The sequence below is a fragment of the Hemitrygon akajei genome, chromosome 12 (assembly GCF_048418815.1).
Source record: "Hemitrygon akajei chromosome 12, sHemAka1.3, whole genome shotgun sequence".
Taxonomy (NCBI): Eukaryota; Metazoa; Chordata; class Chondrichthyes; order Myliobatiformes; family Dasyatidae; genus Hemitrygon; species Hemitrygon akajei.
Genome location: NC_133135.1, coordinates 2,715,479 through 2,739,704, shown reverse-complemented (window position 1 = coordinate 2,739,704; position 24,226 = coordinate 2,715,479). Strand labels below are relative to the sequence as shown.

Genomic DNA, 24,226 nt, shown 5'->3' with positions numbered 1-24,226 from the left:
CCACAGCAGGGATGATCGATAAGTTCATGGCCTAAGGTGGAAGGAGATGAGTTGTACAGCTCTCGTTACATACATGTGCAGTTCAACTCTTTGAGTGAAAATGCAGAGAGTTTGAATAACTCATCTCCTTTGACCTTAGGCCACAAACTTATCAATCACCCCTGCTGTGGACTGCTTTTGGGGATCCAAGATGCCAACTTCTGCAGAGAAGGGATCTGTATGCTCCACGACCATTGGACTAAGTGTGTAAATGTAGGAAAAATAAATGTGCTAGGTTTTCTAAAATTGACTCCTTCTACCTTAGGCCACAAACTTATCAATTACCCCTCGTACTTTCTCCTTAGTAACAGCGTGCACTCACTTTTTGCCCCTTGACACTTGCAATCTGGCATTCTCCTAGTGTCTTACACGGTGATGGCTGATGCAAAATACTTAAGTTGCTCCACCATTTCTTTTTCTGTTGTTACTACCTTTCCAATGTCATTTTCCTGCAGTCTGTTATCCACTTTCATTTCTCGTTTATTCTTTATACTGTATGTATAACTGAAAAAACTTTGGGCATAATCTTTTATATTGTTAGTGAGCTTACCTTCATATTTCATCCTCTCTCGCTTTATGGCTTTTTTTAGTTACCTTCTGCTGGTTTTTAAAAGATTCGCAATCCTGCACCTTCCTACTAATTTCTGCTTTTATGTTGTCTTTGATTTCCCTTGTCATCCATGGTTGCTTCATCCTCCCTTTAGAATACTGCTTCATCTTTGGGATGTATCTTTCCTGCGCCTTCCGAATATCCCACAGAAACACCAGCCATTGCTGTTCTGTCATCATCCCTGCTAGTGTTATTACCCTTCAACCATCAAGCTTCTGTACCAGTGTGGATGACTTCACTCACCCCAACACTGAATTAATTCCAAAAACTATGGACTCACTTTCAAGGACTCTGCAACTCGTGTTCTTGGTATTATCTATCTATCTATCTATCCATCTGTTTATCTGCCTAGCTATCTATCTGTCTATCTCTTTTTATTTACAGTTTGTCTTTTGTGATTAGTTGTTTGTCATTTTTCATTGTATTGTATTTCTTTGTGTTCCAGCAAATGCCTGCCAGAAAATAAATATGGTGACACGTATGTATTTTGATAATACATTTATGTTGAACTTTGTACCCCACACAAACACCAGGAAAAGCATCGCTAGCCCCATTCTGCCCTTGTGGACATTGTTGGTAATCCTCCAATTGCAGTGACACAGATCAGCTGTATCTGCCAGTAATAAGTCTGAGCCATGGCATTCAGAGTGAGAGAGCGACTGCCCCTTCTGAGGGCCAAACAGCCCAGCCGCTGATGGATATTTAGAGTTAAGTGCCCATCCTTCCTCAGTCCTTGAACGCTGTCTGTGCTCCAGACAAGACAAGAATTCCATCAGGATTTAGAAATCCTTCACCTCCAGATATACAGCCCTGTGGGAGCTGGAGCTAGGAAGGTGGCTACTGAGCACTTTTGGGAGTAAGTGCCTACACGAGGGCACTGTGGTTGTATATAGTTTGTGTGACTCATTGCAGCTTGAGGCATCAGCGTTCGGAATTCAGTTCTGGTGTCCTCTGTAAGCAACCTGTATCTTCCTTCCCTGAGAGCTTGTGTTTCCTCTGACAGTCCAAAGAATTGAACTGACTTTATTTCTTACATCCTTCACATACACGAGGAGTAAAAATCTTTACATTTCGTCTCTGTCTAAATGTGCAATGTGGAATCACAGTAATTTATAATAAATGGAACAGTCAATGTAACATGGAAATACGCTCAAATCAGCGTGAGTTAATCAGTCTGATGGACTGATGGAAGATGCTGTCCCAGAGCCTGTGGTTGGGGTGACTCGGGCCCACAATGATCCTTCGGGCACTTTTTTCATACCTGTCTTTGTAAATGTCCTGAATAGTGGGAAGTTCACAACTACAGATGTGCTGGGCTGTCCGCACCACTCTCTGCAGAGTCCTGTGATTGAGGGAGGTACAGTTCCCATACCAGGCAGTGATGCAGCCAGTCAGGTTGCTCTCAATTGTGCCCCTGTAGAAATTTCTTAGGATTTGGAGGGGACCAAACTTCCTCAACCGCCTGAGATGAAATGGGCGCTGTTGTGCCTTTTCACCACACAGCTGGTGTGTACAGACCACGTGAGGTCCTTGGTGATGTGGGTGCTTTTTACCCTCTCAACCCCAGGTTCATTGATGTCAATAGGGGTTAGCCCATCTCCATTCCTCCTGTAATCCACAACCAGCTCCTAAAATGTACAGGTTAGTAGGTTAATTAGTCATTGTAAATTGTCCTGTGATTAGGCTAGGATTAAATCGGTGGTTGTCAGGGGTAGCTGGGTGGTGTGGCTTGTTGGACTTGAAGGGTTTATCTGCGGTGTTTCTCTAAATAAATAAAATGCGAGTATGACCAGTGTGAGTGTTGGAGAAGATGACTAGTGTAAAGGTTGGTCAAGATAACCAGTGCGAGGGTTGGGATGGATGACTAGTGACGGAGTTAGAGAGGATGAGTCGTGTGAGGATGATATGTGTGAGAGTTGGGTGGGGGTGGGGAAAACTGGTGTGAAGGTTGGATGGAGAAGGGCGGGGAACCGGTGTGAGGGTTGGACGGGGGGGGGGGTGGGGACACCAGTGTGAGGGTTGGGGGGAACTGGTGTGAGGGTCAGATGGTGGGGGGGACCGATGCGAGGGGAGGGTGGGGGGAACCAGCGCGAGGGTGGGATGGGGGTTGGGGGAGGGAGGCCGGCATGAAGGTTGGACAGGGGACTGAGAAGGAAAGGAGCAGAAGCCAGAATAAAAGTGAGAGGGTGGGAGATTACTGGAACAATCCCAATATCTCTGCTCTCATGCACCCTCCCAGTCTTATACACTTGAATAAAACCATTCAACTCCAAGCAAATCTGACCCAAATTTTGCTGCCTCTCTTGGTATGATTATTCTTTCATGCCAGGAATTAGCCTGCTGAATCTGCTTCGTTCTGCCTCCAAGGTCAGTGGGCCTTTTTCTTAGGTGAGACCTAAAAATCTACACAAGGAAATTAAGGGTGGCACCATGACATAGAATCAGTGAAAGAGACCCAGGGTCAATCCTTCACCAATAGTATTGACTGTAAATTGCCCCCAATGTGTGCAGGAGGGGTGGAATCTGGAATTTTAGGAAAGATACCATCATGAATAGAGCATTGGCTGATTGGCAATGGGCAGGGTGTGGGAATAAAAGGAGCAATGCACATAAAATGCTGGTGGAACTCAGCAACAGCATCTAGGAAAAGAGTACAGTGATGTTTCTGGCTGAGACCGTTCAGCAGGATGCCTAAAGGGAGCCTTTTCTGATTGGCTGATGGTGACTAGTGGTGTTCCACAATGGTCTGTGTTGGGACTGATTCTTTTTATGTTGTATGTCTATGATTTGGATGATGGAATTGATAGCTTTGTGCCAAGTTTGTGGTCGGGTATGTAGATAGATTGAGGGAAGGTAGTGTTTGGAAAGCAGGGAGGTTGTAGAAGGACTTGGATAGATTGGGAGAAAGGGCAAAGTGGCCATGAAATGGCACTTGAAATACAGTGGCAGATGAAAGTGTATGGTCTTGCATTCTGGTAGAAAGAATAAAAGCATAGTCTATTTTATTCAGAGCAGAAATTCAAAAATCCAAGGTGCAAAGGGACTTGGGAGTTCTTGTGCAGGATTCCCTAAAGGTTAATTTGCAGGTTGAGTTGGTGGCAAGGAAGGCAAATTCAATGTTTGCATTCTTTTTGAGAAGACTAGGATATAAAAGCAAGGATGTATGCTGAGGCTTTTCAGGCACTAGTGAGGACTGACTTGGAGTATTGTGAGTAGCTTTGGGGTTTTTATCTAATAAAGGATGTGTTAACATTGGAGATGATCCTGAAGAGGTACATGAGAATGATCCTGGAGGAGCGCTTCAGGCTCAGGACCTGTACTCAGTGGAATTTAGAAGAATGAGGATGATCTTATTTAAATCTGTTGAAGATTGAAAGGCCTAGACTGAGTGGACGTGGAGTGGATGTTTCCTATAGTGAGGGAATCTAGGCCCAGAGGACACAACCAACATTTAGAACAGATGAGAAGGAATTTTTTTAGCCAGAGGTTGGATGAAGCTGTGCAATTAATTGCCACAGCAGCTGTGGAGGTCAGGTTATCAGGAGTGTTTGAAGCGGAGGTTGATAGGTTCTTGATCAGTCAGGAAGTGCAAGGTAACAAGGAGAAGGCAGGAGAGTGGGTTTGAGAGTGAAATGGATCAGCCATTATGGAATGGTAGGGCTGACTCAATGGGCCAAATAGCCTAATTCTGCTCCTGTGCCCTATGAAATGGGAACAACATCCGAACAGTTTCGGTAGGTAGTTGTTATGGCCTCAAGGGGCCATCTCCATGCCATTGGTATTTCAGTGGTAACCAGTACTAAACTTCCATTTTCTGTTTTGTTTTACAGTTTAGACCCAGGCCAACGGTGTGAGCCATGTGGGGAAGTGAACATGTGTGGACGGGGTATTCATAGACTGGAGGACGGTAGCCTATGGGTGAGTCAGCATGGTGAGGACTGCGTATCCCCTGTAGAATAGGAACATAGTGCCAGGAGGAGCAGGAAGCCAGGTGGGTGGGGGCGTGGGGATGAGGAAAGGGGCTGGGAGGCAAAAGGCCAAGAACTGATATAGAACATAGAAATCTACATCACATTACAGGCCTTTCGCCCACAATGTTGTGCTGACATGTAACCTGCTCTAGAATCTGCCTAGAGTTACCCTACTGCGTAGTCCTCTATTTTTTTTCTAAGCTCCATGTACCTATCTGTGAGTCTCTTAAAATACCCTATTGTATCCGCCTCCACCACCATCATCAGCAGTGTATTCCACACACCCACCACTCTTTGTGTGGAAAAACTTACCCCTGATATCCCCTCTTTACCTGCTTCCAAGCACATTAACACTGTGCCCCCACGTGTTAGCCATTTCAGCCCTGGGAAAAAGCCTCTGGTCATCCACACGATCAATGCCTCTCATCATTTTATGCACTTTTACCAGGTCACCTCTCATCCTCCGTTGCTCCAAGGTGAAAAGGCCAAGTTCACTCAACCCATTCTCATAAGGCACACTCTCCAATCCAGGCAACATCCTTGTAAATCTCCTCTGCACTCTCTGTAGTATCCACATTCTTCCTGTAGTGATGTGACCAGAACTGAACACAGTACTCCAAGTGGGGTGTGACCAAGGTCTTGTATAGCTGTAACATTACCTCAGGGCTCTTGAACTCAATCCCATGATTGATGAAGGCCAACACACCATATGCCTTCTTAACAACACTGTCAACCTGCACAACAGCTTTGGGTAGCTTTGAGACACAGACCCCAAGATCTCACTGATCCTCCATACTGCCAAGAGTCTTACCACTAATACTATATTCTGTCTTCAAATGTTACTTACCAAAATGAACTACTTCACACTTGTCTGGGTTGAACTCCATCTGCCACTTCTCAGCCCAGTTTTTCATCCTATCAATGTCCCACTGTAATCTCTGACAGCCCTCCACACGATCCACAATACCCCCAACCTTTGTGTCATCAGCAAGCTTACTAACCCACCCTACTACTTCCTCATCCGTCATTTATAAAAATGACCCTCTCCACGCCACTGATGTTGTCCAAGGGAAGGGCATTAGGACCCATACAGCTTGGCACCAGTGTCATCGCAGAGCAATGTGTGGTTTAAGTGTCTTGCTCAAAGACACACATGCAGCCTCAGCCAAGGTTCGAACTAGCAACCTTCAGATCACTAGACGAACGCCTTAACCACTTGGCCATGCGCCAACGTAGCCTGGGGTATATCTCGTCCAGTCCCATTGATTTATCTAATTTAATGCTTTTCAAAAGCCCCAGCACATCTTCTTTATTAATATCTGTATGCTTAAACATTTCAGTCTGCCGTAAGTCATCCCCTCCATTGTCAGGATCCTTTTCACTGTTGAATACTAAAGCAAAGTATTCATTAAGTACCTCTACTACCCACCTCTGACTCCATGCACACGTTTCCACTATTGCACGTGATTGGTCTGATTCTCACACGGCCCATCCTCTTGTTCTTCACATTCTTGTGGAATGCCTTGGGGTTTTCCTTAGTCCTGCTCACCAAGGCCTTCACGTGGCCCCTTCTAGTTCTCCTAATTTCATTCTTGAGCTCAAACAAAAGAAAATCTGTAGGTGCTGGAAATGCAAGCAGCACACGCAAAGTGTTGGAGGAACTCAGCAGGCCTGGCAGCTTCTTTGGAAAAGAGTATCGTTGCTGTTTCGGGCCAAAACCCTTCGGCAGAACTGGAGAAAAAAAACTGAGGAGTAGATTTGAAAGGTGGGAGGGGTGGGGAGAGGAGAGAGAAACACCAGATGATAGGTGAAACCTGGAGGGGAAGGGATGAAGTAAAGAGCTGGGAAGTTGATAGGTGAAAGAGACAGAAGGCCGTGGAAAAAAGAAAAAGGGGAGGAGCACCAGAGGGAGATGAGGTGAGAGAGGGGAATGGGGGGGTGGGAAATGGTGAAGCGGGGGGGAGGGGATGGGAGGGAGGCGTGGGAAGCATTACCAAAAGTTCAAGAAATTGATGTTCATGCCAACAAGCTGGAGGCTACTCAAACATAAAATAAGGTGTTATTCCTCCAACTTAAGTGTGGTCTGATCACGACAATCGAAGAGCTCATGGATAGACATGTTGGAATGGGACTGGGAAGTGGAATTAAAATGGGTGGCCAATGAGAGATCCTGCTTTTTCTGGCAGACCGGAGAGTAGGTGCTTGGCGAAGTAGTCTCCCAATCTATGTTGGGTCTCACCGATCTACAGGTCATAGCGCCAGACACAGTAAATGACCCCAACAGCATCATCGGTGAAGTGTCGCCTCAACTGGAAGGACTTTTTAGGGCCATGAATGGTAGTGAGGGAGGAGGTGTAAGGGCATCCTTAAGCAATCTTCCTGGCAATCTTGTAATTTTCTCAAACTCTATCAGTACCTAGTCTCTTGAATCTTTTGTAAGCTTTTCATCTTAACTAGATTTTCTACATCCTTTGTACACCATGGTTCTTTGACCCTACCATCCTTTCCTTGCCTCAATGGAACACACTTATGCAGAACACCATGCACATGCTCCCTGAACATTTGCCACATTTCTGCCATGCATTTCCCTGAGAACAACTGCTCCGAATTTATGCTCCCATGTTCCTGCCTAAGAGCATCATGTTTCCCCCCACCCCAATTAAATATTTTCCCAAATTGTCTGCTCCTATCCCTCTCCAGCACTATGGTAAAGGAGATAGAGTTGTGATCAAAATGCTCTCCCACTGAGAGATCTGACACCTGACCAGGTTCATTTCTGCCTCTCTATCAGCTCCTCAATGTCCTTGTTGCTATTAGGGGTCCATTTAAAAAAAAACACTCTTGAATTCAAGTGCAACCTGTCCTTTTTGTACAGGTCACTCCTGCCCCAGAAGAGGTCCCATTGATTCAGAAGTCTGAATCCCTGCCCTCTGCTCCGATCCTTCAGCCATGCAATTATCTGTTACCTCATTCTCTTCTTATCCTCACTTTTGCGTGGTACAGACAGCAATCCCGAGGTTACTACTCTTGAGGTCCTGCTTCTCAATTTCCTTCCTAACTCCCTGTATTCTGCTTTCAGGACCTCCTCCCTTTTTTTCAACCTGTGTCACTGGTACCAATATGTACCACGACTTCTGGCTGTTCACCCTCTCATTTCAGGATATTGTGGTCGCGTTCAGAAATATCATGAACCCTCGCACCTGGGAGGCAAACTACCATCTCTGTTTCTTCTTCGCACCCACAGAATCACCTATCTGTCCCCCTGACTAGAGAGTCCCCTATTACTGCTGCCATGCTCTTCTGTTCCCTATCCTTCTGAGCCATAAGGTCAGACTCAGTGCCAGAGGCACAGCCACTGTTACTTCCCAGGTATGTTGATTTTTCCCCCCAACACTACTTATTGTTGAGGTGGACGGCCATAAGGGTGCTCTCCACTACCTGATGCTCTCTCTTCCCTCTCCTGACAGTCACCCATTTATCTCTCTCCTGCAGAGATGGTAGACTGCAGACAATGATCTTTACTGCTGATCTGACAGGTAGTTTTTGTATATTGTGAGAGGATACGGCATCAAACCAGACAGTAATGGCTGATGTGAGGATGCTCTCTATGATAGCATGCAGAATTGCATTTATGCTCATTATATTCCATATGTATACTTTAACCTCCAGCTTTACTTTTATATAGTTCTTTCTGCTTTATAATTGTTAATGTTTTGTTTTTGTTGTTGCAAGTCACACCCTGACCAACACACCGCAGCAAATTCCTAATGCATGTAAATGCAAAAGTGAATAAAGTTGATCCTTAATCCTTGAGGTAATGAGCTAAAGGCATGAACACAAAAGATGATATGGTTGCACCAATAGGTAGAGCCGCTACTTCCCAGCTCCACAAACCCAGGCTCGATCCTGACCTCCACCCCTGTCTGCAAGGAGATGTGGGTTCCCTCCCACATCCCAAACACATGGTGGGTGAATTGTCTGCTGTAAATTATCCCCTGTGTGTGGGGTGACAGGAAATCCATACACACCAGGACAAGGGTCCTCGCACTCTGCAGGTGAGACAACGGAGCAGCCCTCACGGGCACCATCTTCCTCCACAAGCAACGAGTGCACGACTGACAGTACTCTTTGACCCCCGGCTTCATTTGGGGTCAGTAAAATCGGTCTCTGAGCAATCCATAGGTCTGTTCAGCCCCCAAGTGTCCAGAATCATCATGAAGAGGCTTCAACCTAATCCTCTGAACCTTCTCAGGCAGAGCCAGCTGGCAACGCCACGGCCTGTCCAGAGGTGACGTGACCCAATATAGGATCTAGTTCCTCAAATCCAGTCTGGGCCATTCTCTCAGTAATGGAGGAACTTCAGTGCATTTTGTCTTCTCCGCTTGAACCATGTCTCCCTTTTTGACTGCTGACCAAGTGGTACCGATGCCCAGATCATCTCGCTGAGCTGCTGACAATTCCCCAGAACTCAATTCTGGTAACTGATTTGTCTTCAGAGCATTCAGGTTACAGTAAACTTGTAGAATGGCACCATCAGAAGCTCCCAATTGATCTACCACTCGATCCTTCCCTTGCCTTCTGTCTGCCTTCACCATGATGGCAAACTGCCACTTGACTTTCACCCCCGGGGCATGAACACTCTCCCACTCTTCGTCCCTGTCCAGCCCTTCATGCGCGTGTCGGGACAAAGCATCAGCATCAATGTTCCGGCACCCCGGCCGGTACTTCAGGCTGAAATCATAGGCAGACAACACCACCAACCACCGATGGCCTGTGGCATCCAGTTTCGCCAAGGTCAGGATGTAAGTTAGGGGATTGTTGTCTGTCCTCACCTCAAACTTGGCACCACAGAGATAGTCACTCAGCTTATCCACCACAGCCCATTTCAACGCCAGAAACTCCAACTTGTGCATGAGATAGCTTTCTCAGAAGGTGACAGACTCGGGCTGACAAATGCAACAGGTCTCAACCCTGTGCTCTGATCCTGATACAAGACACCCCTAAGCCCTGTCTGCTGGCATCTGTATGTACTGCATATGGCAATTGGGGATCTGCTAAAGCCAGCACAGGCGCCTGGGTCAGCAGCTCCTTCAGTGACTGAAAGGCCCCTTCACATTTCGCATCTCACTTTGGTCCAAAAGGCTCCAAAGGGCTAAGGTACACTTTACCCTCCTCTTCTTTTGTCCTTTCTTTCTTCCCCAAGGGAGGGTAACCAAACAGAAGCTGATTTAAAGAGTGACTCACTTTTGCGTAGCCCTTTACGAACCTCCAAAAGTACCCACAGACCCAAGGAACGAGCGCAAAGCACTCTCAGTCTGGGGCCTTGGCCATGTGGTCACTGCCTCTATCTTAGACGGATCTGTTACTGCTCCTTCCTGTGGGACTATGTACCCAACCTAGCTGACAGGCATCTTGCAGAACTGGCACTTGTCCAGGGAAAGCTTTAACCCTTCAGCTTTCAGGCAGCCCAGCACTTTCAATAGCCTCGCTTCATGTTCCTCCAAGGTGGACTCAAACACTGAGGTCAGCCAGATACACCAATACTTCAAGCAAGTACATTTCCCCCACTTTTTCTCCAAGACATCTGGAAGGTCATAGGGGCTCCTGATGTGCTCTGGGGCATCCTTTCGAACTGAAAGAATCCCAGTGGACTTATAAATGCTGTCTTTTCTTTGTTGGCCTCACTCATGGGGATCTGTTAATATCTACTCATGAAGTCCAGCACACTGACCCATTTCGTACCACTCAGGGAGACCAGTGTGTCCTCGATCCTCGGTACACCTGTTCAGAGTCCTATAGACCACACACACCCGTACCTTCCCATTCTTCTTCCAAGCCACCACTATTGGAGATGCATAGGAGCTTCTGGACTCAGTGATGGCCCCAACTTCCTTCAATTTACACAAATGCTGCTGAACGTCTTCCACCTCTGCAGGGGCCAGTCGCCGCAATCTTTCTCTGAATGGGGTGTCCTTGTCACTCGGATAGTGTGGCGAGTGCTCTTAGAGCAACCCACATCAAACTTGTCAATGGAAAAGATACCTTCCAGCTTCAACATCTTCTCTACCAATCTCCTCTTCCAATCTGCAGGAACTGGGAAGTCCCTAAAATTGAATGACCTGGCGGTCAACTTCCCCCTTTTTCAGTTCGTTTCTCCCCAGCTTGTCTCACAGGGACACTAGACATCACTGTCACCGGGAAAAGATGCACCGGGGCATCCCCTGCTTGAAGGTGACCTCCCTCTTCACAGTGTTCCTGACAATCACTGCCGTCCTGTTTGCCTGTACAACTTGAGGGCTTCTGCAGTTCAGGCCTCACCGGTACCCCAGCAGGTACGCCTGATTCCTCTTCATCATCTTCCAGAGCATCCATCAAGAGAGCCTTGGCCTCAGGCGTTCCGGGGATTTTGGGGTTTCCCATCACTCTCGCTACTTCCCCAGGCCATAACACGTGGCTTTAACTAGGTGAACCACACAGTCCCTCATCTAAGCTCATTATCTGGCCCAGTGTGCCCATGCACTTCCTCAAAAGCAGCTCAGGACACTGAATGGACAATGTCTTCAGAAAACTCTTTCCAGCTTTCTCCTTGCAGGCTGCCATCAGCCTTCTCACAACAGGAGTATTTGTCCCCACAAGAACTGAATCCGCCCTTTTCAACGGGGTCCTGGAAAACCAGCACTAATGTATCCAGGACCTCAGCCACTCCCACATCGGCCTTTGAAAGCTCCAGCTTCACTGACAAATAACCGTCATATGGATAATTACTCGCACTAAGATGGCAGTTGTCATGGGGGATTTTAACTTCCACATAGGGTGAATCAGGTTGGTCAAGGAAGTCTTGAGGAGGACTTCATAGAACGCATCCATGATGGCTTTCTTGAGCAGCATGTTAGTGAATCTACAAGGGAAAATACTATCTTAGATCTAGTTCTGTGCAATGAGACAGGTAAGATTAATGATCTTGTATTTGGAGATCCTCTTGGAAAGAGTGATCATGGTATGATTGAATTTTGCATACAGATGGAGGACAAAATAGATCTAAAACTAGTGTATTATGCTTGAACAAGGGAGACTACAGTGGGATGAGGGAGGAGTTGGCTAATGTGGATTGGAAGCACAGGCTATTTGGTACGACAGCTGAGGAACAGTGGAATACTTTCGAAGATATTTTTCACAGTGCTTAACAGAAGAATATTCCAGTCAAAAGTAAGGACAGTAAGCGTGAGGAGAGACAGCCTTGGATAACTAAGGAAATAAAAGATAGTATCAAATTAAAAGCTCATGTGTACAAAGTCGCAAAGAGTAGTGGGAGACTGGAGGATTGGGAAAACTTTTAAAAGCAACGAAGAACAACTAAGCAAGAAATGAGGAAAAGGAAGATGGAGTATGAAAGTAAATTAGCACAAAATATAAAAACAGATAGCAAAAGTTTTTATAAATATATAAAGCGGAAGAGGGTGGCTAAAGTCAACATAGGTCCCTTGGAAGACAAGAAGGGGAAATTGATATTGGGTGATAAGGAAATGGCTGAGGCATTGAACGACTATTTAGTGTCGGTCTTCACAGTGGAGAACACGTCTAATATGCCAAAGAAGGATGTTATGGGCGAAATGGGAGGTGAGGACCTTGATAAAGTCACTGTCACTATAGAGATGGTGATGAGCAAGCTAGAGGGCCTGATGGTAGATAAGTCCCCTGGTCCTGATGGGATGCATCCCAGGGTGCTGAAGGAATTGGTGGAGGTTATAGTAGGTGCGTTAGTAATCATTTATCAAAACTCTCTAGACTCTGGGCAGGTCCCGGTGGATTGGAAGACAGCAAATGTCACACTACTTTTTAAAAAGGGATGTAGGCTAAAGCTGGGCAACTATAGGCCAGTTAGATTAACATCTGTAGTTGGGAAAATGCTCGAAGCTGTCATTAAGGAAGAAATAATGAAACATTTAGAAAGGAGTGGTTCCATTAGACAGATGCAGCATGGATTCAGAAAGGGCAGGTCCTGTTTGACAAACTTACTGGAGTTTTTTGAGGATTTATTGAATGCAGTGGACAGAGGGGAACAGGTGGATGTCGTATACTTGTATTTCCAGAAGGCGTTCAATAAGGTGCTGCATAAGAGACTTATAAATATAATACAGATGCATGGAGTCAGAGGAAGTGTATTGGCATGGATAGTGGATAGGTTAACCAATAGAAGGCATAGAGTTGGTATAAATGGGTGTTTCTCCAGTTGGCAGTCAGTGGTGAGTGGGGTGCCACAGGGGTCGGTGCTGGGCCCATTTACCAATGTTTACCATTTACATTGATGATTTGGAAGAGGAGACTGAGTGTAGCATAGCAAAATTTGCTGATGACACTAAACTGAGTGGAAAAGCAAATTGTACAGGGGATGTGGAGAGTCTGCAGAGGGATATAGATAGGTTAAGTGAGTGGGCCAAGGTCTGGTAGATGGAATACAATGTTGGTAAATGCGAGATCATCCACTTTGGAAGGAATAATAGTAGAACAGATTATTATTTAAATGGTGAAAGATTGCAGCATGCTGTTGTGCAAAGGGACTTGGGAGTGCTTGTACACGAATCGCAAAAAGTTGGCTTGCAGGTACAACAGGTTATTAAGAAGACAAACAGAATGTTGGCCTTCATTGCTAGAGGGATTGAATTCAAGATCAGAGCGGTCATGCTGCAACTATACAGGGTACTGGTGAGGCTGCACCTGGAGTACTGTGGGCAGTTCTGGTGTCCATACTGGAGGAAGGATATACTGGCTTTGGAAGCTGTGTAGAGGAGGTTCACTAGGTTGATTTCAGGGATGAAGGGGTTAACCTATGAGGAGAGATTGAGTTGCCTGGGACTATATTCTCTGGAATTCAGAAGAATGAGAGGGGATCTTATAGAAACATACAAAATTTTGAAAGGGGTAGATAAGATAGAAGTAAGAAAGTTGTTTCCATTGGTAGGTGAGACTAGAACTAGGGGACATTGCCTCAAGATTCAGGGGAGAAGATGTAGGGCAGAGATGAGGAGAAACTGTTTTTCCCAGAGAGTGGTGAATCTGTGGAATTCTCTGTCCAGGGAAGCAGTTGAGGCTTCTTCACTAAATATATTTAAGATACAGTTACATAGATTTTTACATAGTATGGGAATTAAGGGTTATGGGGGAAAGTCAGGTCACTTTTTTTGTCATTTTGACCATAACTGCTGGTACAGTACACAGTAAGAATGAGAATGTTTTTCAGGACCATGGTGCTACATGAAACAATACAAAAACTACACTGAAACTATGTAAAACAACACAAAAACTACACTAGACTACAGGCCTACACAGGACTTCATAAAGTGCACAAAACAGTGCAGGCAGTACAATAAATAATAGGCAGTACAATAAAGACAATAGGCACAGTAGAGAGCAGTAGGTTGGTGTCAGTCTAGGCTCTGGATATTGAGTCTGATGGGGCTTGGAGGAAGAAAGGCAGGTAGATGGAGCTGAGTTTACGGACAGATCAGCCATGATCTTACTGAATGGTGGGGCAGGCTCGATGGCCGGTTGGCCTACTCCTGCTTCCATTTCTTATGTTCTTACGTTCAGATCTCTAGTGCACTGAGTGGCGTCAATAGTAAATGCATCAAATACTGGTTGTAAAACAAATGGTACAGCAAAGTGACCAGTGACCCTGTGTCAAGTATGGCTCTAGCATAAATACCCTCTATCCGTAGCGATACACTGGAGCTTGGCCCCACTAAGCCTTCAGGAATAGGGTTTTTTTGCTTCTGGGGTGTTCCTTGATATATTGCTGGGAATGTGTTTTTCCCCCCCCCCCCCAAGATGCCAGGCTGTCCCCTCACTGGGTCTCTTAAGTTTTCCTGACGTCTCTCTCTGCTTAGGTACCTGAGGGCTTGCTCTCCAAGGTGTTTCCATCATTCATACTCCCACCTGAAGTGTCCCTCTTCATTCATAGCAGACAATACCGGCCGCTCCACTTCTTGCAGGAAACTGGCTGCTAGCAGCCCTCTGAATAGTGTGCCCCCTATCAGCTCCATTGCATGGGGGGGAGGGGGAAGCTACACCTGTTGGAAAAACAACCAGGAGACCTCAGTTCTCAACTTTGCCATGATCTCATTTACCACTCCCTGGGTTGAGCTATCTGTGGTCACTTCAACCCAAGGGGCTACTACCAAGGACTGTACCCTGCTGATGGAGCCCTCCCGCACTTCTGATGCATTCTCCTTCTCTCATACTTTTCTGATCAGCTCAACAAATGAGGGAGGGGGGCACATCTTACAAGACAGTTGGAGATGCCAAGTGATCAGGTTCTGGGACTGGGCGCCTTTCGCTATTTGATTCATTCTTCACTGATTCACCTCAGCCTTCTGAGTGGCCCCTCTACGCCTCAAGCAATTTAACTGCCTCACTAGCTGAAAGATGTAGGCAGAAAGCTTCTCCCTCCCCCCAATTCTCCTGACACATATTCAGAAATCCTGTCATGAGCTCCGCTGGGCTTCCAATCGCACCAAACACCTTTTCTAGTGCTTGTATGGTGGCAAAGGGGTTCTGCACCTTTACTGCTCTCACTACATCAGTAGCCCACCCCCTCAAACTCTCAACCAATCACTGTCGTTTTACGAGAGCATTGCCACTCATCTAACAACTGAGAGGTCTGCTCTGCCCAAGTCTCATACTCCTCTTCCCCTTTAGGGGTGGGCTTTGTTCCTGAGAACAGGCAGAGCCTATGATAGCTGTGGCTTTGAACATGGGCATTTTTCCATTTATTCACTAGGGAGCTAAGGGCTGATACTAATGCAGAAGTCCCACTCTTCAGTGGGGGACAGGGACTCCTTAGACATTCCAAATCAGACCGCTCCTTCCCCTCAATCCACAGAATTGAGAGCACCCCGTCTTTGAAGTCTCTGCCCCCAGCTAGGGGAGTCTTGAGTTGCAATTCAGCCCGTTCCCCTACACTCTCCTCCTCCCAGAAAGTATGGACAGTACACAGCCCCCTCCCCTCCTGGGGCCCCACTAGTACCAGGCAGTTCCACTGCCATTACGTCAGCGCTAGCCTGAACTAAAACAAGATCTTTGCCCGCCATTTTATCAAACCTTTGCTCCACAGTCATAACTTTTCCTGCAGCTTTAACAGTACTTAAAAGTCAAATTAACAATTCATCAGGAGTATGAACATCTAGCCCACTCAACACGCGCACATTCATTGCCAGTAACCACGTGGATTCACACCACTGCTCAATCCTGGCAGCATCCATACACATATCGTTATTACTTTACCGGCCAATAGTTTAGCACAGACTTAAGCCCCACTGGGTCGATGATCATGGCAATCACACAGCGTCCAACGAAATTGATCCTGGATGAGCCCCCACAATTGAAACATTCAGGTTCTGTCGACGTTTTATGGCTCTGGGCCTGTACTCACTGGAGTTTAGAAGAATGAGGGTAATCTCATTGAAACCTATCGAATACTGAAGGCCTAGATAGAATGGATATGGAGAGGATATTTACTACAGTGGGTGAGCCTAAGACCAGAGGGCACAGCCTTAGAATAGAAGGACATCCGTTTAGAACAGAGTTGAGGAGGAATTTCTTTAGCGAGAGGATGATGAATCTGTGGAATTCATTATCACAGATGGCTGTGGAGGCCAAGTCAATGGGTTTCAATAGGTACGTTTAATGTCAGAGAAATGTATACAATCTACATCCTGAAATTCTTTTTCGTTGCAGACAAAAAAGCATCAGCACCCTTCACCGAGTACTCAAGTGTGCAGTAAAGCATCAATAAGGACGCAGACTTGCAGTACCCCAAAAACTATACGTTCACCTGGTAATTCGACATACCACAGGTTCTCTGTCTCTCCCCAATAAGGGGAAAAAAGGTGTCTCTGTCACATAGTGAGAGGGGAGACATAACAAACAGCTTGATGATTTAAAAAGTACGTTAAGTCGCTTTTTCCAAACTCCGTGCCCGATATCAAAAAGCAACCAGTCGTGAGGCCCTGAGAGTGGGTCCCATTCCTGCAAAGTACTGAAGACAGATTATAACTCCAGGTCAGGGTCTTCAAAAGAACTCCCTATACCCTGAAAAGGAAGAAAAGAGATATCAAAGTTAGAAATGGAGTTGTTTGAGAAGATGCAAGCAAAGGAATCACTGTTTAGCACCATCTTAACTTTTCCTAGCCTCCAGTTGACAATGAGTATATTTCAAGTGGAGGTTGATAGGTTCTTGATTAATCAGGGCCTCAATGGTTATGGACAGAAGGCAGGAGCATGGGGTTAAAAAGGATGATAAACCAGCCAGGATGGAATGGTGGAGCAGACACGATGGTCTGAGAGGCTTAATTCTGCTCCTATGTCTTATGGTTTGATAGTCCATCAACTCCATTTTCCCCGTAAACCTTGATTCTCCCACTATTAGAAACATCCTCAGCCTTTCAATATTTGAAATGTTTCAATGTGATTTCCCCCTCATTCTTCTAATTTCCAGTGAGTACTGGCCCACAGCCATCAAACACTCCTCATACGTTAGCCCTTTCATTCCAGGCATCATTCTTGTGAACCTTGTCTGCAGTCTCTTGAATGCCAACTTATCCTTAGAGGTAGGGCTTGAAATGAAGCTCAAGTTGCTATACCATAATATATAAAATTTACTTTGAATTTTGAAGCTGTTAACTTCCCCCATTAAGCTACTTACACTGTGCCTTACATGGATATTTGTTTTTGTCTCATCTCTCTGCTCCTTTCTCACTGATAACTAACATTATCGTTCTCTCTTCTACTTCTGATGAAGCGTCACATTCAAAATGATGATGGTTTCTCTCTCCACAGACACTGCCTGACCAGTATTTTGTGTATGTTTTATATTTCCAGCGTCAGGTGTAATTACTTTATGTAGCTGTATCGGTGCTTCACATGCTGGTACTTAGTTTAATAAATTGACTTGGCTCCAAGATCTTTAGGATTATTTACAAACCAGAAGAAATTTCTGTGGAAAAGTTCTATCTTTCAAAACCTGAAGAGTAATTGCACACTTGGAATAATTGTACATAATCTAGCCAATCCTCCTTCCCCTCCCCAACCTTTTTATTCTGGCATCTGCCCCTTACTTTCCAGTCCTGATGAAGGGTCTTGGCATGAAATGTTGACTCTTTACTCTTTTCCATAGCTGCTCCTCCAGCATTTTGTGTGTGTGTTGTTCTGGACTTCCAGCATCTGCTGAATTTTTTGTGTATATAATTAATGTGCACATGTTTGTGAGAGTGTGAATGTGTATGAGAGTTTATGTGTGGTGAGGGTGTCTGAGGGTTTGTGTGTGCGTGTCGGTAATGGTTTATGTGTGGTATGTACATATGTGTCTGCGTGTGTGAATGTGTGTGTCTGTGTGAGGGTTCGTGGGGTGTGTGCCTGTGTGTGAGTGTCTGAGGGTTTGTGTGCACGTGTGCGTGAGTGTCTGTGTGAGGATTTGTGTGGTGTGCACGTGAGTGTCTGTGAGGGTTTGTGGTGTGCACGTGTGTGTGAGTGTGTCTCAGGGTTTGTGTGGTGTGCACGTGTGTGAGTGAGGGTTTGTGTGGTGTGCATGTGTGAGTGTGTCTGTGTGAGGGTTTGTGTGGTGTGCACGTGTGTGAGTGCGTCTGTGTGAGGGTTCGTGGGGTGTGTTCGTGTGTGTGAGTGTGAGGGTTCGTGGGGTGTGTGTGTGTGTCTGTGTGAGGGTTCGTGGGGTGTGTGTGTGTGAGTGTGTCTGAGGGTTTGTGTGGTGTGCACGTGTGTGTGCGTCTGTGTGAGGGTTCGTGGGGTGTGCGTGTGTCTGTGTGAGGGTTCGTGGGGTGTGTGCGTGTGTGTGTGTCTCTGTGTGAGGGTTCGTGGGTTGTGTGTGTGTGAGTGTGTCTGTGAGGGTTCGTGGGGTGTGTGAGTGTGTCTGAGGGTTCGTGGGTTGTGTGTGCGTGAGTGTGTCTGTGTGAGGGTTCGTGGGGTGTGTGAGTGTGTCTGAGGGTTCGTGGGGTGTGTGTGTGAGTGTGTCTGTGAGGGTTCGTGGGTTGTGTGTGTGTGAGTGTCTGTGGGGTGTGTGAGTGTGTCTGAGGGTTCGTGGGGTGTGTGCGTGAGTGTGTCTGTGTGAGGGTTCGTGGGGTGCGTGTGTGTGTCTGAGGGTTCGTGGGGTGCGTGCGTGTGTCTGTGTGAGGGTTCGTGGGGTGTGTGCGTGTGTGTGAGGGTTTGTGGGGTGTGTGCGTGTGCGTGAGTGCGTCTGTGTGAGGGTTCATGGGGTGTGTGCGTGTGTGTGAGTGTGTCTGAGGGTTCGTGGGGTGTGTGCGTGTGTGTGAGTGCGTCTGAGGGTTTGTGGGGTGTGTGTGAGTGTGTCTGTGTGAGTTTGTGGGGTGTGTGCTTGTGTGTGAGTGTGTCTGTGTGAGGGTTCGTGGGGTGTGTGCATGTGTGTGAGTGTGTCTGTGAGGATTTGTGGGATGTGTACGTGTGTATGTGTGAGGATTTGTGGTATGTGTACGTGTGTGTGAGTGTGTATGTGAGTGTTTGTGGGGTGTGTGCGTGTGTCTGAGGGTTTGTGGGGTGTGCACGTGTGTGTGTCTGTGAGGGTTTGTGGGGTGTGCACGTGTGTGTGAGTGTGTCTGTGAGGGTTTGTGGGGTGTGCACGTGTGTGTGAGTGTGTGAGGGTTTGTGGGGTGTGCACGTGTGTATGAGTGTGTGTGAGGGTTTGCAGGATGTGTACGTGTGTGAGTGTGTATGTGTGAGGGTTTGAGGGATGTGTACATGTGTGTGTATGTGCGAAGATTTATGTCGTGTGTACGTGTGTTTGTGTGAGGGTTTATGTGTGGTGTGTACATGTGTGAAAGAGTGTGTATGTGTGTGTTTATGTCTGATGTGTGTGGTGAGGCTACATTGGTGCTGAGTTGGAGGATGTTGTTAATTACAGTTTTCTGGATTTACTCCTATTACCTCGACAGATCTCCCCTCCCACTGCGCTCTGCGCCTCAGTGAACAGTGCAGGTGCAGAGTGGAACCTCCTGGCAATAGATTTCATTAGCAGAACCGCTGTGGATACATAGCTGACAGTTATTTACTCAGTTTAATGTAGCCAGGATGTTTCTAATCTGCACACTTGCCTTCAGTGTATTTGTAATCTGCTGATGAATTCTCTAATTGCCTATCCAGGTGGAAAATGGCAGCAGCAGGCACAACGGCCAGTGCCGTGCTGTACATCTACGAGTAAACGAGCTGCAAGTTAAGATGTTAGAGGTACGTCTTTCTTCTGGAGCTATGCCTTGGTTAGTGCTGTTAACTACATGGAATTACATCAGGTATTCGGCCCATATGTGGGCCATTCAGCCCATCTAGAGCAAAGAACAGTACAGTGCAGGAACAAACCCATGTTGTGCTAAACTAATTAAACTGATTTCGCTTAGTTTCATTGATCCTTTTTGTCAGCACATATTCAATGTCCCTCCCTTCACCGCACAATCATATGTCTAACTAAGAGCCTCTGAAACACCACCACCTTGTAAAATATAACTTGCCCTGCACATCAACTTTAAACTTTCTGCCTCTTTTGTATTAGAATCAGATTCAGGTTTAATATCACTGGCATATGTCGTGAAATTTTTTAACTTTGCGGCAGCAGTACAATTCAATACATGATAACCAGAAAAAAATAAATTACAGTAAATATAGAAACATAGAAAACCTACAGCACAATACAGGCCATTCGGCCCACAAAGTTGTGCCGAACATGTCCCTAACAGAAATTACTAGGGTTACCTATAGCCCTCTTTTTTTAAGCTCCATCTACCAATCCAAAAGTCTCTTGAAAGAACCTATCGTATCCGCCTCCACCACCGTTGCTGGCAGCCCATTCCACGCACTCACCACTCTGTGTATTTAAAAAAAAAAAATTAACTTACCCCTGACATCTCCTCTGTACCTACTTCCCAGCACCTTAAACCTGTGTCCTCTTGTGGCAATCATTTCAGCCCAGGAAAAAGCCTTTGATTATCCACACCATCAATGCTTCTCATCATCTTATACACCTCTATCAAGTCACCTCTCATCCTCCATCGCTCCAAGGAGAAAAGGCCAAGTTCACTCAGCCTGCTTTCATAAGGAATGCTCCCCAATCCAGGCAACATCCTTATAAATCTCCACTGCACCCTTTCTGTGGTTTCCACATCCTTCCTGTTGTGAAGCGACCAGAACTGAACACAATACTCCAAGTGGGGTCTGACCAGGGTCCTATATAGCTGCAACATTACCTCTCGGCTACTAAACTCAATTCCATGATCGATGAAGGCCAATACACCGTATGCCTTCTTAACCACAGAGTCAACCTGCACAGCTGATTTGAGATTCCTATGGACTCGGACCCCAAGATCCCTCTGATTCTCAACGCTGCCAAGACTCTTACCATTAATACTATATTCTGCCATCATATTTGACCTACCAAAATGAACCACTTCACACTTAACTGGGTTGAACTCCATCTGCCACTTCTCAGCCCAGTTTTGTATCCTATCAATGTCCTGCTGTAAACTCTGACAGCCCTCCACACTATCCACAACACCTCCAAACTTTGTGTCATCAGCAAACTTACTAACCCATCCTTCCACTTCATCATCCAGGTCATTTATAAAAATCACGAAGAGTAAGTAATCCCAGAACAGATCCCTGAGGCACACCACTGGTCACCGACCTCCATGCAGAATATGACCCATCTACAACCACTCTTTGCCTTCTGTGGGCAAGCCAGTTCTGGATCCACAAAACAATGTCCCCTTGGTTCCCATGCCTCCTTACTTAATATCTACATGCTCAAGCTTTTCAGTCCGCTGCAAGTCATCCCTACAGTCACCAAGATCCTTTTCCATAGTGAATACTGAAGTAAAGTATTCATTAAGTACCTCTGCTATTTCCTGCGGTTCCATACACACTTTCCCACTGTCACACTTCATAGGTCCTATTTTTTCACGTCTTATCCTCTTGCTCTTCATATACTTGTAGAATGCCTTAGGGTTTTCCTTAATCCTGTGCCTGCCAAGACCTTCTCATGGTCCCTACTGGCTCTCCTAATTTCCTTTTTAAGCTCCTTCTTGTTAGCCTTATAATCTTCTAGATCTCTAACATTACCTAGCTCTCTGAGCCTTTTGTAAGCTTTTCTTCTTGACTAGATTTATTACAGCCTTTGTACACCATGGTTCCTGTACCCTACCATAACTTCCCTGTCTCATTGGAACGTACCTAGAGAAAGAAGAGAGAGAAGGCAAAGTCATTCTTTGAGAACTCTCACCAGTTCACAAAGAAATTGTTTGAACAAAGTAAGAGCGGGCAGCTTAACATCTCTCGACAAGAACGTGAGGATCACCTGGCAAGCCCTTACTCTAATGAACAGTGGGAGGCTCCTCTGCCCGACATCTCTGGGCTTGTGAAGCCTACCAAGCCAGGAGTGAAGTTCGATCTGTCAGAACCCAAACTGGCAGAAGTCCAGCGGTTCATCAGAAAGGCAAGGTCACGTTCAGTGCCAGGACCTAATGGAGTGCCGTATAGGGTGTTTAAGAAGTGTGAAGAGCTGAGGAAATTCTTGTGGAGGTTGTTAAAGGTGTTGTTTCTTTGTCATGGAGTGAGGTTGAAGGAGTATACATCCTGAAGGAAGTGAATTCTACTACTTTGAATCAGTTCCAATCAATTTCACTCCTGAATGTAGAGGGGAAGATTATGTTTGGCGTTAGCAGAAAGAATATCTTCATTTGTGATAGAGAATGGATTGGTAAATACATCTGTGCAGAAGGCAGGAATACCAGGATTTCCGGGATGCCTTGAACTTACTAGTATAATATGGCATACCATCCAGGAGTCGAAAAGGTTGAGAAGAAATCTGGCTGTAGTTTGGCTTGATCTTGCAAATGTGTATGGTTCCGTTCCGTTCCCCATGTCCTGATTGAGTTTGCGATGGAATTCCTATGGATTCCTGCTAAAGTGAGGAACTTCGTTATGCAGTACCTCAACGATTTCCAGATGAGGTTTTCCATGCAGCAGTTTACAACTAGATGGCAGAGCTTGGACATTGGTATCCCAATGGGATGTGCGATTTCACCCATCCTCTTTGTGTTAGCCATGGAGGTCATGGTGAGGGCTACAGAATCAGTGGGACCAAGCGTCGCACTTGATGGCGGAGGGGAGTTGCCAACAAAATGAGCGTTCATGGACGATCTCATCCTTTTGGGTCCTGGCACGGAGTAAAGTGTACTATCTAGATTCAGACCTCTAATGGATTGGGGAAGAATGAAGTTCAAGACCAAGAAGTCAAGGAGCCTAGCTCTTAGGAGAGGAAAGTTGGTTGACTTTCATTTCACTCTTTGTGGAGAGGAGATTCCATTCATTCAGGACCAACCAGTTAAGAGCCTCGGGCGATGGTACACAGAGGAGCTAAGAGACACCAAGAGGGTTCAAGAGACAGGAGAACAGATCAGCAGAGGTCTGATGTCTGTTGACAAGTGTGGCTTGCCTGGCAAGTTGAAGTTGTGGTGCTTGCAGTATGGACTGATGCCACGGATAATGTGGCCACTGTCTGTCTATGAAGTGGCAATGTCCCATGTTGAGGCAATGGAACGGAAGATCAACAAGTATGTGAAGAAGTGGTTTGAAGTACGGAGCAGCCTCACCAAAGTTGTAATCCATAGTAGCTAGACAAAGCTTACCATCTGATGCACCATCAATAACTCTCGGAGACGGGAGGCAAACGATAGGCTTTCATTAGCAGCAAAAGTGACCACAGCATCTTGGAGACTGAGGGAGGAGCAGTGCCTCCAATCGCCTTTATACAGGGGTCTGTGGGAGGAGCCACAGGAGTAGTCAACAGAGGGGCGTGTCCAGACAGGTATACACATAGTTTACCACATTCACCCCCCCCTTTGTTTTAAAAGAGAGTCCCCACGGGGTGAAGTTTCTTACAAGTATATTTACAGGTTAAGTCTATCAGGTGGTCGAGTCTGTCGCTGCGATCTACGTAGCACCGGTGACAGTGGTTGTGCTGGCTCCGGCCTGACTTGAGGTGCCAGCCAGTTAGGCGTCAGTAATCCCTCGTGTGTGCGTGGCGCCCAGTATGGGAGTGTCGTGAGGAGTCTGTGTAGGGCTTGGTGTGCGCGGTGTCTCGTGGGTATATACATTGGTGGGTACGGGGTTCATAGTCACCGTGGAGTGTTTGGGGTAGGGATCTGGTGCTCCCGCAGGCGCCAGGTCGCGGACGGAGACCGTGTCCTCCCGCCCATCAGATAAGACCACGTAGGCATACTGGGGGTTCGCATAAAGTAGGTGAACCCTCTCGACCATCGGGGAGTATTTATTGCTCCTCGCATGTTTCCGGAGCAGCACTGGCCCTGGGGACGTCAGCCAAACCGGTAGGGTGGTCCCAATGACAGACTTCCTAGGAAAAGAAAAGAGTCGCTCATGAGGGGTGGCATTGGTGGACGTACATAACAGAGAGCGGATGGAGTGGAGTGCCTCGGGGAGGACCTCCTGCCAGCGAGAGACTGACAGTCCCTTTGACCTAAGGGCTAAGAGTGTGGCCTTCCACACAGTGGCATTCTCCCTCTCCACCTGTCCATTC

At 46.4% G+C, this 24,226-nt stretch overlaps 1 protein-coding gene across 1 annotated transcript in view; it reads left to right on the top strand.

The window, feature by feature from the left end:
• Nucleotides 1-24,226, top strand: part of LOC140737420 (uncharacterized) — a 108,621-nt gene that overhangs the window by 36,061 nt on the left and 48,334 nt on the right. The window contains exons 6-7 of the mRNA XM_073063907.1: nt 4,485-4,567; nt 19,786-19,869. Of these exons, the coding sequence (XP_072920008.1) occupies nt 4,485-4,567; nt 19,786-19,869 (167 nt within the window). The remainder of the gene's footprint in view (nt 1-4,484; nt 4,568-19,785; nt 19,870-24,226) is intronic.